Source organism: Balearica regulorum, chromosome 4 (assembly GCF_011004875.1).
Source record: "Balearica regulorum gibbericeps isolate bBalReg1 chromosome 4, bBalReg1.pri, whole genome shotgun sequence".
NCBI lineage: Eukaryota > Metazoa > Chordata > Aves > Gruiformes > Gruidae > Balearica > Balearica regulorum.
Genome location: NC_046187.1, coordinates 82,435,449 through 82,449,525, shown reverse-complemented (window position 1 = coordinate 82,449,525; position 14,077 = coordinate 82,435,449). Strand labels below are relative to the sequence as shown.

General features: G+C 56.5%; 1 protein-coding gene across 2 annotated transcripts; it reads left to right on the top strand.

Annotated features, from left to right (window-relative positions):
- The first annotated feature begins 28 nt into the window (after positions 1-28).
- Positions 29-13,930, top strand: AUP1 (AUP1 lipid droplet regulating VLDL assembly factor). Of its 2 annotated transcripts, XM_075752952.1 has the most exons (15): positions 29-183; positions 606-743; positions 1,294-1,444; positions 2,390-2,577; positions 2,663-2,735; positions 5,695-5,768; positions 6,655-6,721; positions 7,300-7,405; positions 7,738-7,884; positions 8,060-8,223; positions 8,429-8,517; positions 12,638-12,767; positions 12,843-12,937; positions 13,058-13,207; positions 13,533-13,930. In XM_075752952.1, exons 1-15 carry the CDS (start codon positions 134-136, stop codon positions 13,579-13,581), a joined length of 1,671 nt encoding a protein of 556 aa, XP_075609067.1. In that variant the 5' UTR covers positions 29-133; the 3' UTR covers positions 13,582-13,930. The 2 variants fall into 2 exon arrangements, with proteins under 2 accessions (XP_075609067.1, XP_075609066.1); XM_075752951.1 differs by lacking the exons at positions 12,638-12,767; positions 12,843-12,937; positions 13,058-13,207; positions 13,533-13,930 and adding an exon at positions 11,236-11,375.
- The last annotated feature ends 147 nt before the right edge of the window (positions 13,931-14,077 follow it).

Genomic DNA, 14,077 nt, shown 5'->3' with positions numbered 1-14,077 from the left:
GGAGCGGGGTTCGCGCGGTGCACGCCGGGAAGGCGCCGGGCCTCCCAAGCTGCCCCGCGCGGGCCAGGCGGGCGGCCGCGGGGGAAGATGGCGGCGGGTGTGGGGCGTCCCTGAGGTACCGCCTGCGGTGGGGATGGAGTCTCCTGCGGCCCCGGGCCCTGAGCGGCTCTTCGACTCGCACCGGTGAGAGCTGTGGCGGCCTGGTGGGGCGCGCGTGGCCCTCTCCGTGTTTCGTGGGGGTGGGCCGCGGGCTCCCGGGCGAGGCCCGGGGGTTCGGGGTGTCCCGTGGGAGGTCCGCGCAGGAAGCTGGGGCGTCCCTTAGCGGGGGGAGGCCCTGGGGGTCCAGCGGGGGCAGAGGTATCCTCCGGGAGCCTCGGGAGGAGGGTCGGGGTGTCCCGCGGGGGGACCGATGAGGGTCCACGGTGTGTCCGGGAGGCCCGCGTGGAGGCCCGGGATCGGTTGGGTGTCTCGTTGGGGAGGCCCGGAAGGTTACACGGAGTGGGGGATGGAGGGTGGTCCCTGGGGAGGGCCGAGCTGGGGGTCCGGCAATCCCGTACACGTCTCGGCCGCGCTCAGGCTGTCTGTGCTGCTCTTGGGCCCTACAGGTTTCCCACCGATGGGTTCCTGCTCCTGGCCCTGCTGCTCTACGCGCCCGTGGGGCTCTGCCTGCTCATCCTGCGCCTCTTCATCGGCATACACGTCTTTCTGGTCAGCTGCGCCCTGCCTGACAGCGTGCTGCGACGGTGCGTGAGCCTGGCTCTCCCCAGGGCGCAGAGCTCCTGCTGTTGCCTGGGGAGGGGGGGGGGAATGTGGTGTGCAGACACCGCTGTGGGGCACCATGGGGCGGGGGGCTGCCCTTGCCTGTTTGGGGTCCTTAGCCGTAGAGGCTTGGCTCGTGCAGAGGTTTACAGGGAGCTGTGCTTTCAGGACTCTTTGTCCCCAGGACCCATGAAGGTGCCTTCTCTGCCAAGACCAAAGCTGGCAATTGCCTCTTGAGTGCTCAAGGACTGATCTGAAACGCTTGGATCAGCTGGGTATCCTGCTAAGAAATTCTGTGGTGGCTTGCTGCCCCGTGTTTCATGCTGCAGCTACAGCTCTGCAGGCAGCCTTCAGCCCCAGCTGCAGCCCTCTAACAAATTCCTGTCCCAGACATCTGTCATATCGTTTCCATTTTGTACCAGTGTCCTTTGTCAAGTCACACAAATTCCCAGATCTCCGTTCTGTTGGTTGGATGTGTAAGCCAGCAATGGCTCAGACTGCAGGACTCGAGGAAACCTCTTTCCCCCGCACCAGGTTTATTGTACGTGTGATGTGCTCAGTGCTGGGCTTATTTGTGCGGCAAAGTGATCCCCGGCTTCGTGATGTCAATGTGAGGGTGTATATCGCCAACCACGTGACACAATTCGATCACAACGTCATCAACCTTCTGACTTCGTGTAATACGGTGAGTAACTTGGAGCTGGAGCACGGCAGGTCTGGAAGCACCTCTCTCCAAGAGAAGTGCACAGAGAGCTCATTCAGAATTTAGTTGTAGCCCTGAGCCTCTTCAGTTCTTATCTATTAACCTAGGATTGCACAAGCCTTGAGGTTTTTTTCTGTGGTTCAGTGTCACGCTTTAGGCTCTGCACGGAAAAAAAGAAACAGGGTGAGGAAGCAGAAGAAATCTTACGGTGGGTATTGATTTTATTGAAAGAGAGTGGGCAGATCCTAGCATCTGTGTCTTTTTCTGGCCTTTCAGATAGGTGGTGTCAGAAGCAGGGTTGGTTGTGGGGTTTTCTCCCAGCACTGGGTGCCATTTCTGTGCACGTGGACAGCCGGCTGCACTGCAGAGGAGCGCTGAGGGGAGCTGCGGGGCAGTGGTGCCCGGGTTATTCTGCTGGGCTGGTGGTTGTGTAACTTTCCCTGTACTCTTGTGAAATTCCTTATGTGTGGAGTTCCTGAGTCAACGGGCTCCGAATGTGCCTGGAAGTGAGTTGGTTGGTCCTATGTCCTGAACAGCGATAGATTTGCTCCTTACCTGAAGAAAAGTAACTCTGGAAGTAATGTATCCTTTGCCAAGCGTGTCAGAAACTACTGGAGAGAACATGGGGAAACGTGGTGTTGCCCAGGGCAGGGGAGCAGTTTGTTTCTCAGGCAGACAGAGTACAGTTCTGAACTGAAGATTAGGAATGAAGTTCCTATGGAATTGGGGCCAGAGCAGTTACTGAAGCCTGGCAGTAACGTGTTCTCTGTTACTAGTACTTTCAGCATGCAGGTTGTTCCCTCAGCCCGCAGAGGCTGGTGTTTATGCTGATAAGTAGGAACTTTGTCTCTCACTGTCATCTGGGAAAGCAGGCCTTGAGGGGAGGGCAGGACGGCATTTCTTCCTTACTCTTGTTTTGCCTTGCAGCCTGCATTGAATGGTGCCCCTGGCTTCATCTGCTGGTCACGGGGATTCATGGAGCTGGGAGTGACGGGAAGCCGAGCAGAGCTGGTGGATTCCCTGAAGGTGTATTCGTCGCACAGAGAAAACCCACCGCTGCTGCTGTTCCCGGAGGAGGCTGCCACCAACGGCCGAGCCGGCCTGCTCCGCTTCAGGTACCAGGAACGGGTATTCCCGTGGCAGGGCTGTCGTCACTGTTTTAGCTTTGGGGTCATTCACTGCCGAATTCTTCCTTTTCAGCTCTTGGCCGTTCTCAATCTTGGATGTGGTACAGCCAGTTGCCCTACAAGTTCAGAGGCCTTTGATCACTGTGGTGAGTCAGGGACGTAGGGCAAGGAGGAGTTGTGGAGGCGTGCGCTGTGTGAGGGTCTTGGCGATGCTGTTAATTCTGCTTCTGCTTTGAAGCCTCTGGGTAGTGCAGCCTGGCCTTGTGTCCTGTCACCCCGAGGACTAGCTTCTCAGTGCTAACACTGTTTTTCAAGTGCCTTTCCCAGGGAACTTCTGCAAAGTCAATACTCTCTTAGTTACGCTGGCAATTTTGATACACATTTTAGTGGCAACGCTGTGCCATCTGGCTTCCATGACCATAGCGTCACTGTGCCTCATCTCCTCTTTGTGAGCTCCCTTTTTAAAAGAGCTTTGAAAGAATAGCTCCAGTCACCTTGGAGAGTGGCTGATGTGCCAAAGGTTATGCAAGGCTCTCTGGAGTAGGTTCTTGAACTCTTGTCTCCCAAATGCAGATATGATGCAACATTAGCTTCAGAAAAGTGGCAAAGTTCGTGATGATAATACTAGCACTGCTAAATAGATTGCAATAAAACTGTTCTCAGCTTATTTAGAGAGTGAGATTTTGTTGAATTTCTTATTTCTTGATATGATTTATGGATATATTTGATTAAAAGACGTTTTATATTTGTCCGACATTCTAGTTGATTCTCTGTTGTCCATCTTTTTAAGGTGGATAGATTTAAATCCACTTACCAGCAGGTCACAAAGCATCACTGCCTGTACTAAAACATCAGCGTGCAGGTATTTTTAAAGTGAGATTCTGCTAGGGATTAATTCTTTGCCCGGTGCCGTTTAGTGCTTTTTATCGGCACCGCAGATTACAATATTGAGATCCCTGCTGGTGAAGTTCAGGTTAGTGAACAATGAAGCAGCCAGATTTTTGCTTGCGATCCCGTGAACTACTGATAGGTGCCAGTAGCGGCTGTTACTTGTAAGTCTAATGTGGTTTGTGGGTGCATAACAAGGAATATCTGTTGGGGTGAGGAACACAGTCTTAGCTGGATGTACGCAGTGCTGAAAACTGCTAAAATATTACGCAAAGCTTTGGTAACCCCACTGACAGGAAAGCGGGGCAGTAGTAGAGAGAGTTCAAGGAGGCCATAAGCATGATGCACAATCCAGAGAGCAGCACTTCGAGGCACTCAGTTTAATCAGCTTATCAGAGAAAAGGCAGGGAGAATGTTGTGGACAGCTGCTTGCACATTGGAGGAGAGGCTTAAGAGTGGAGAATTCTCACTTTTTGTCTGCCAAAGCACACAGCAGCAGTCTTTGTGCTGAGACTGAATGTTGGTACTACACAGTTTTGGATTAAGATGCAGTTTTCTAACAGTGAGGATACTTTAAATTTTTGAACAACTGCTCCAGAGAAGTGGGAGAGCTGTCCCATTCTGGACTGCTTATAGTGAATATCTTAATCTTTTTGTGGGTTTGACTCCTCCGAGAAATTCTGTGAGATATGACAATTTGTGTATTTGTCTGTGCGTCCTTTCCTTCATGAACGTTGGGGAGAACAGCACGCGCGTAACTGCAGATCTGTTTGAAGATACTGGTTATAGTCACTTCTTGGCTCAGATTTTTACCTTCAGGGCTCGAGCAGGACTTTTTGCCCTTGATGCACATTGGCTAAGTAAATCCCAGTGGATTTCTTATGTAATTTTAAACCATCAGAAACTTCCGAGGACTGGAGATGCAATACTTTGAGTACTTTGATCAGTGCTTTACGGAAAGCTTTCTTAGACACTTATGTGGTAAATATCAGACACTGGGCTGAGCAAACCACCAAACTTGGGTTTAAGAAAGAATTTTCTCCAGCTCCACTTGGCTGGAACCTTGAAGGAGGGTGTTGTTCTGTGGCACAAGGCAGCGTAACTGAAGTCTGTCTATCGGCATCACTATAAGGCATTTGATTTTAGGTTTCTTAGATCTGTTTATCCGGGAGATGAGGCTTCTTTATGTAACCCTTGGTGGCTGTGGTTTCTGGGCTTTTCTCATTTATAGCACATCTTTCCAGGCCGTGGAATAAACCAGGCACAAGGCCTGTCTTGGAGCCACGCTGCTTTGGTCGACAATGAAGTCGGGTGTAAAAGAAGCTGAGGCAGCTACATTGTAAGCTGTAGATCTTGAGATGGTGTTCTCGCCAGCTTGTGGAAAGTTTGTTCGCTGCAGGATAAAAGTAACCAACTACAAAAATCCTAGGAACAACAGCCATTCAATAGCAAATTCTTTAGAATCATTGAAAAGTGCAGGTTGGGGGGGAGCCTCTGGAGGTCTTCGCTTCAGCTGTCTGCGCTCAGACTAGCTTCTGAGGACGGTCCAGCCGCTCGGGGCTGTGTCCCGTTGAGAAGGATGGAGAGCCCACTGCTTCAGAGCGCCTGTCCCAGTGCGCTCTGCTGGCAAGCATCACAGTACTTCTTAGGGAAAATGTTATTTACTCACTTTGAGAAATAGGAAGAAAGTAATAAATTACAGCTCATCTTTAATGATTTATCTTCAAAGAGAGGTGTTGTTTAAGACTTCACAGTGCAGCCTATTTGGAAATGAAGAGATAAAGCTTATGGGAGTTGAGACATTACATGGGCTGTTCCCATCAGAATAAGGAAGGATTGTTCATGGTTCTAAGGACGCATTAGTAGGTCTTAAGGCATTTTCGGTCCTTTTTAAAGGCACAGTCTAGTAGAGAATGTGGAGATACTGAGGGGAAAATGTTGCTGCCCTAGTGGGAGGAAAAGATGACTCGTAGCAGTGAAAACTTCAACTCTCTTGCTCTGCCTGGTGAAGACTAATGAAGGTGAATCTGTCCCGGAGCTGCCCTCACTGTGCACTGGGTTTGCCATTCCCTCTTTCCCAGTCCTCCACATCTCTCTGCCCGTGTATCTGTTACTCGCTGCTGTGGCTTAGCTGTGTTCTGCCTGCCTGCTTCCCTGATAGAGACCTGACCAGCTCGTGTTTTGTGGGCTGCGATCTCATTGTGCTCTCTTCCCCAGAGTGTGGCTGACTCCTCCTGGATTACAGAGCTGGTCTGGACCTTCTTTGTTCCCTTCACAGTTTATCAAGTAAGGTACTATCTCTCTCTCTCTCTTCCATTTGGGGCAGGGTTTAGGGTGGGCAGAGATCTGAAGTTTTTGCTGTTGTAGTAAGAGATCTTTTGGTATGTGCTAATGCGCACCCTCATTGTGGTGTCTCAGCATGGCTTTGTTCAGCATTATTTGGTCCATGCCAGGTCCAGCTTTGGACCAGCTTCAAGCAGCTTCTGAAGTGGAGAGGGCTCTTGGTTCGTGCGTTCAGCTGGTAAAGGAGAGGAGTATCTCAAGGCTTTTACGTCAAGTTTGCTGGGTATATTTTTGAAGCTAGCTGCTCTGCTGTAATTCACCCCAGGGTTGCTCAGGTCCCGTGGGTGATTCCCTGCAAGCAGCTTGGTCCTCTAGCATCTGTCTCTTCCCTGCAGTCCCTTGTGAATTGCAGAGGTGGTTCAGACATGTGTCTAGGGCCCAGGTGAGCCCAGATTGGCTGAGTAGCGTTGGTGTAATAAGGGTCCATAGGCAGTGGAAGGGACTTGGAGACAAATTTAGGGGTTGGGGTATTTCAGTAAAGAAAAGTCTTGTTCTGTAGCTTTCCCCGGCTTTGCTGATCTGTTTTCTACTTTCATGCCAATGGCAGTGTCTCCTCGTTTGGGGCCTTACCGGGAACTTCATTAGGAGATACTTCGCATGTTACGCTTGAGTGCTAATAAAGATTCTGTGAGCCAGTTTTGTCTTCTGAGCTGTGCCTTGCCCTTAATTTTCAAAGCTAGTGTTGAGGTTTGACGCTGGTCTTGTGGGGAGAGATTTGGGGTGAGCAGCGAGAGCTGAGGTGGGGATAGCACCATTGCACTATTGATCCCAGATGGGGCTGGCTCCTCCAGCAGCCCTTGAAGCAGTCAGCCCAGTGCTGTTGTCCCCATTCAGGTGGATGCCGTCTGTCCCCAGACGAGCTGAAGAACTGAGTGAGGATTTTGCGCTCCGAGTTCAGGAGGTAGGAGGATGACGTGGGAGAGGGATGTGTAGGATTGCTGCAATTTGGGATGGTCCCAGAGGAGAGTGGGGTGCGAGCAGAGTTGCAAAGGGCATTTCTGGATGGGTGTATTTGTATGATGGGAACTCTGGCCCGTATTTATTGCCCCTTATAATGATTCAGTTTTGCCATGGCCTATTTGCTACCCCCCCATTAATCCTTTCTGCCGGTTATCAAGGCTCTCCCCATTTAGTTGAAACCTTTCACTCCTTTTTCATAATACCACAAATCAAGTAAAGTGATTGTTTCTCCACCTTTCCCTTATGTGCTGGGTACTTCATAGCTCCTGTACCAAAGATCTGGTGTCTCCCTGTCAGCCCGTTCTGGCAGGATGATATTGCCTACTCCTGGTCCTTCATGTGCTCCATGCAACACAAATGCGTCACTGAGGCCCTGGAGAAATCAGTTCCCAGTCCTCTTCCCCTCGCCGAGGCTCCACGCAGGCCTGTACATCTGATATGCTCCCCTGCAAGATGGGAATGCCTGGGTCACGCGTGTTGTGTGTCGTGTACATGTGACTCTTCTCTGCATTTCTGCAGCTCTTGGCCATGGAGCTGGGTGTGGTATCCACACGGCTCACCGCAGCAGATAAAACTGAACACATGAAGAGGCTGAGACACACATCGCTTCTCCCCTTTGCCCCAGGTAGGTGTCCTGGGTAGTGTCCTGATTAGGAACTGCCACTTAGGCTTTGCCTTTGAGGGGGCCTCAGTCTGCTCTTGGTTACTCCTGCATGGAGGGAGAGGAGAAGGTATGTTTGACATCCTCCTGGGGAGCAGGAGCCTGTGTGCTCTAGGCTGGGGCTTGCAGCTAGCTGGCAGGGAGAGGACTACTGCTCCTGAGCAGAGACATGATGGTCGTGCGCAGGAGGTTCAGCTTTCTTAGCACACCAGTTCATACTAAAGTGGAGCTGTTGCAGCTCGAAGGCCGTGCACCTTTAGGCCACTCTCTTGTGCCCACTATTCTTTCTCTTGCAGCCTCAAGCCAGCCCCTGGCAGCCAGGCCCAGGATGCCTTCCAGCCTGACTGGTGTTGCTCCCGAGGACGTGCGGATCACGGCAATGGCTCAGCGGGTCAAGGAGGTGTTGCCTCATGTGCCTCTGGAGGTCATCAGGATAGACCTGGGTAGGTGATGCCTGGGGTATTAGCAGCGACACAGGGTCACCTTCCACGCCAAGTCTCTGTGACACCTGAAAGCAGAAACCTTGTCCCTGATGCACTGTGGAGCACAATGGCAGCAAGGATGTGAGGGTCCTGATATAGCAGCTCCCTCTCTAACAGATCCTCTTTGTCCCTACAGCCCAAACCAACTGTGTGGACACCACCATTGCCAACTTGCTGGAGGGGAGAGTACCCTTCTTCCCTGAAAGTAAGGAGGCTGGTACTGACCTGCCTGCCCCGTCTACCTCCCAGGCTGCAGCTGCTTCTGGCATCCAGGGCTCCGTAGCTGTGCCTTCTTCCAAGGTACTTTTGGTGGTTGTGTCCTCTCCTCTGGTCTGATGGCTCGCAGCCAGAGCATGATGGCCTGTGTTCAGGACCAGCCATGACATCAGGGGAACGGAGCATTTTAAACTGGAGACTGAATTGGCATGCCGAGTCCTTGCAGAGCCACTAAGGAGGTCTCCTGGCTCTGACTGTCTCCTGATGGCTCTTGTGCTTTTTGTTCCAGCCAGCTACAAAGCAATTTGCAAAGTCCCCTGTGGAGCGGCATCTGTCCTTGCAGGAGCGGAAACGAGCGTTGTACGACTATGCGAGGAGGTGAGAGTCCACCTGCACCTCACCCTGTCAGAGTCCCAAAGCCCCGTCCCCAGCAGCACCCAGATATGCCCCAGGAAGGGTCAGCCCTTGCGTTGCCTCGCGTCCTGTTCCTCTCCTCTGGCCCAAGGCAGCAGGGCTGAGGTGGTGAACCCAGGCTGAAGGAAAGAGGAGGCAGATGTTTGTCTGCTTCACGTCTTCCAAGTGTGCAGCGCCTTGTCATTCCTGGGAGGCACTCTCTGTCTCCGGAATTGCCACTGGGCTTCTGGTTTTGAGGACTAGGCGGGATAGAAGCTGTTTGCCAGAAACACGGCTGCTGAGGAATAGGGCTTAGCAAAAAAACCCCCTTGTTTGGTTCTTTGGTGGAACGGGTTTGACTGACAGAAGTCATTGTGGGACTAGATTTCTTTGAGATCGGTATTGATGCTATGGAACACAGGGACAGTGCCATTAATCTTCCTCAGTGTAAGTGGAGAATAACAGAGCAGGGAGCGAGTTTGACCTCTGTGCGTGGTTTTGATGAGGCAGGTATTGGAACAAGGGTCTGGGTCTTTTTTTAGAAAAGATACAGAAAATTCAGGATGAGTTTGGAGGGGAGGTTAAGTCTGTGTAACTTAACCGTAAATGAGATGGCACACTATATATAATTCTGGGTGAAGGAACCAGGTTCTGAAAGGCTGTTTAATCTGCTAGAGAAAAGCAGAATAGTAACTAATGGTTACCAGTTGTAGGCAGATGGATTTTACACAGGTAATGGGGTAGTCGTTTCTGCAAAGGAAGTGGATTAATCAGTGGAATAAGCTTCCAGCAGAAATGATGGCTTCTCGGTGCCTGGCTGACCCTGTAGAAGATGGTAGAGATAACGGAGCGTTTGGCTCAGTCCAGAGTGACCAGGCCTGCTTGCTGCAAGATCGGTTCCCCTCTCTGTAGGGCCTTGCTGAAGGGGAGAACCCATCTGGTGTCATGCTCAGGCGTTGCGCTGAGCTTTGCTCCAGAGCGCTCCGGGAGAGGCAGGGGAAGATTGCGAAGGTTCAGGGATCACTTAAACCTTTGAGATCCTGTGACTTTTTGATACCGCATCAGCTTCTCCCTACTACTGAAAGCCAGGAATTTCCATGGTTGGAAGTTGAAGCTAGGCAAATTCTAAGTGCCCGTGTGTGAAAGGCTAGCCCTAGGTGACTCCGGGTAGCTCTTAGTCACCAAGAATTTAAACAGGTCTGTTTTTCTGAAAAGTCATTTCAGTTTAGAGAAATTACATCTCGGAATAGTACTATGGCATAGAGAATGGTAGACTCTGTCTTCGGAGCTGTCCCTCAGACCTTTGAACATGAGCACAGAGATGGCTGAGGGCTCTTGTTGGATCCACCGGGCATGGTCTGTTCACCAGCAAAGAGGGTGGAAATCCTTTCCTGTGGATACCCCCCCTGCATTTGTCACTCTTCTGTGTGCCGATCCTTTATGTCCCTTTTCTGAGGCTCTTCTGGCTATAGTGATCTCTATATTTCTCTGAGAGGGAGGGATCCCAATGGGATTTGGAAAGGCGATTGTGCTCCTCACCTTTCTTTACGCCAAAGAATGGCCTCCCTTGCTGTCCCAGACTCGAGAGCAGGTACGTGTCTGTCTCCAGTTCTGAGTGACAGCAGCAATCCCTGTCACTCAGCCATTTCAGGCTCAGAAAAGGTTCGCAGCTCAAGGCTTGCTGAATGTTTTATTTTCGTGTAGCCCTCTGCCCAGGCTGTGGACAGTACCGGCAATTCACAGTGCCTGTTCTTGGGGGAGGATTTTGCTTTTCCAGGACGGTTCATTCTGCAGCTAGCCGGTGTTGAACGGCAGCGCACGTAGGCTGTGGCGGAAGCTGGGTGTCTGTCAGTCAGGATAGCGGTCACAGGAGTCTGGTGGTCTTCAGCGTCGCCTCTCCGTTCTCCCAGTGGGGTCGGTCTGGTCTGGCACCTTTTCCTGCCCCTGGGGCCTGGAGCGTCGTGTATCCCGTCCAAAGTGAGCTGTAAGGCTTGGCTTTCACCGTCCCACGCTCAGGGACAGTTACAGCCGCTTACCAGCAGCCCGCACCGCTTCCCGTGTGCTTTTTTAGCTCACCCAGGGAGAATGCTTTGGATGCAGGCCGTGCCTGGAGTTGTTGGACGTGGAATGGCAGGGGCGCTGCCGGCAGGCTGGTTTGGGAGAACCTTCGTGTCAGGAACCCTTGCCTGGGAAACCCCCGTCCCCAAAGCCGGGCAATGACCTGCCCCGGGCCCGGAGCGGCTGCTGGTGGTCTCCAGCACTCGGGGCTCGGTCCAGCGCGCCCGTGCTGGGTTAATGCCGTTGAGGCGTCCCAGCCGTGACTTTATTTAGCCCCGTGGCTTTCCCGGAGCTGCCAGCTCTGCCTGCTGCGCTCACCCGCCTTTTCTTAAGACTGCAGACGAGCTTGACGTGAAAACGGGGTGCGATTCGAGCGCGCGTGTGGTCTGGGGAGGTCCCCCGTCAGTCGCTGATGCCGGGCCTCCGGGGGCTGGGGGGTCGCTCAGCTGCCCGGCGCTGCCCTCGGGCCCCCTCACCCCGGGGGGTCTCCCCTTCCCCTTCCCCTTCCCCCTTCCCCTTCCCCTCTGTGGGCGACGGAGCTTCCCGGTCGGGTGTCCGGGAGGAGCCGGCGGGGGATGCCAGCCACCTTCCCCCGCGGGGGGCGGCGGGGCCCGGGGCCGTGCCTGACGGCGCTTTCTCCCGCAGGAGGTTCGCCGAGAAGCACGGCGCGGCGCGGGCCGGCGGCAGCCCCTGAGCGGGCGGGGGGGGCGGCCCCGGAGGCTCCTGTGCCCTGCGCGGCCGGGCCGGGGCGCCCCCTGGCGGCGGAAATAAACGGCGGCAGCGTCTGGCGCGGCTCGGCTCTGCGGGCACCGGGGGGGCGGGGCCACCGGGACGGGGGGGCGGGGCCACCGGGGCGAGGAGGGGGGGCGGGGCCAGCCCGGCTCCGTGCGGATCCGCACGCGCCGCGGCTGCCGCCCGCCGGCTCGCCGCACGTAGGCGCCGCTTAAAGGGGCAACGCGGCGGGCGCGGCGCCTCCTGTGCCGGGCCGGGCTGCAGCCGGCGGCAGCGCTTTCGCCCGGGGTGTCGACCCCCGCGGGCGCCAGAGGACGGAGCCGGTGCCCTTTTAAGACGCGAGCTCCCGGTGCCGGTGGTTTTATTTACATGGGGGCTCGCGGCCGTCACGTGACTGGCGGAGCGGCGGGGGCTGAGCGCGGCCGCACCCGCTGGGCCATGGCCGGCGACGACGGTCCGTGGGGCGCCGGGGGGGGGGGGGGGGGGGTCTGAGTTACCGGGGGTCCCGGGGGGCCGGCGTGACGCGGGGGATCTGGGTCAGCGGGAGTCCCGGGAGGGCTGACGTGCGCCGGGGGGAGGTCAGCGGGGGGTCCCGGGGGGGGCTGGCGTGATCCGGGGTGCGGGTCCCTGGGATCCCGGGGGGGGGGGGGGGGGTCAGAGGGAGCCCCGGGAGGGTTGGCGGGCTGACGTGCACCGCGGGTCCGGGTCAGCGGGGAGCCCGGGGGTCCCGAGCAGGCCGGCATGCACCGGGAGGGGATGCTGGACCAAGGGGGGGCTTGGACGGGCAGGCTGGCGTTGCACCGCGGGCTGGGGCAGAGGCAGACGGGGGTCCCGGGGGAGCGGGGCGTGCCGAGGAGCAGCCCTGGGCAGGTAGGGGTGCACGGGACGTCCCAGGTCGGAGGCTGTGCTCGGTGGGCCCTGGGCAGCGGTGCAGGATGCACCGGGGAGGGCTCCCAGCCAGGACGGGGTGACCAGGGACGCCTCTTGAGCAGAGCGGGGTCCACTGGTGGACCTGGGGCAGAGCGGGTGGGCAGCTCGGGGGACGGGCTGGTGCTGGGCTGACAGCCCCCCCAGGCTCCTGGGTGGAGCTGTGGTGTGGCCCAGGGTGCCCAGAGCCCGAGCCCGTGCCCTCACGGTTCTCCTCCTGCCACGCCGACGTGGAGCGGATGCTGCTGGAGGCCCAGCTGGAGACGGAGAGCGGTGATGGGTGAGTCCCAAGGAGGATCCGGGCACCTGGAGTCCTGCCTGGCCAGGGTGGGCGTCGGGGGGTCGAGGAGCGGTGCAGACTTGGTGACCGAGGGAGTTATGTTTGCAGTGGCCTGCTCACGCTGGGCTCCCCGGCCTGGGATGACGATGGAGCCAGGCAGGTGAGCGAGCAGCCTAGGGAGAGCGAGCTGCTCCCTGCCCGCAGCCAGCCCCAGCCGGGCTGCCCCCACCCCCGGCAGGTAAGGGAGCCGACCCCCTGCGCTGCGCCCCACGGGCCGTGCCGCTGGCCTCACCTGCCCTACACCTCCTTCTAGCGGGATGTGCCGGAGGAAGCAGAGTGGAGGGAGCGACGCCTGCCAGCATCCCTCGGCTGGGCCTGTGCCCGCCGCCCTCGGCATCTGTCTCCAAAGTAAGGCCCGTGTCCCCCACCCTTGCTGTCTGCCTCACCGCCCCATCCCACTGTCCCCGTACCCTCCTGTGTGCTCTGCCCTCTTCCCTCGTGCCCCCTTTAACCGTGCACTTTTCCCAGGGAGTTTGCCTTTGTGTGCTCCCCCCAGCCGGTGCTGTGGAGCCTGCAGGGAGGTGCGGTGGGGAGAAAGAAGAGACTTTTCAGTTCAGAGCTGCTGCTGCTCTTCATCCCCTCGCTGCTGCTCAGCCACGTGCTGACCCTGGGACTGGGGTGAGTTTCTGATGGGCCTGACCTGTGCTGTCAAGTGGCCTTGGCCAGAACCGACCCCTCGGGTGCAGGCAGGGTGAGCCCTGTGCTGCTGGGTGTCTGGGGCTGTCCGGGGGCCTCTGGCTGCCCCGACCCCGGGGGCTGTCCCCACGGGAAGTGGAGGAACGCTCCTGGAGTTGGACTGCTCATCCTTGGGTGCTGTCCTACACCACTTCTCCCAGCAGCCAGTCGTCTCCACGGCTGCTGCCCTCTCCCCTCACTGCTGGCTCGCTGAGGCCAAGCAGGCTGCCCCTGTGCAAGTGCCTTATGGTCGCTCTCTCCAATCCAGGATCTACATTGGGAAGCGGCTGGCAGCCTCCTCGGCAAACCCGCTGTGAAGAGCTGGGCTCAGCGAGAGACGGGTGGCTCCACTGCCCCGCTGCTCCGCTCAGCATGTGCAGGGAGACCAGGCACCAGCGCAGCCCATCTGGTCCCAGACTTCGTGTTTGTGGCACAAGGCGCTGTCTCCCCTTGTCCCTTCTTTGGCTCCAACCCAGGGAGCTGATCCTACCCTCCCCCGTAGACAGGAACCCACTGATGGCAGCTCCCCACTGCGGGCAGCCCCTGCCCTCCCCATCCCTTGGTTACGGGTTGAGGTTCCTCCTTTTTAACACAAGACTGTAAATACGACTCCTGAGCCTGCAACACTACGTGTGAATAAACAGCCCTGTGCCAGCTCAGGAGGCAGAGCAGCGTGCCGGCAGTCACCGCGCCAGACCCGGCACAACCCAGCCAGGGGAGAGCGGGTGTGCTCCCCAGCAGCACCAGGTTCTCGTGGGTTTTGCCTGCTGTGGGGCTCCGGGCTGCAGGAGGGCGAGTCCCCACTCTTCAGGG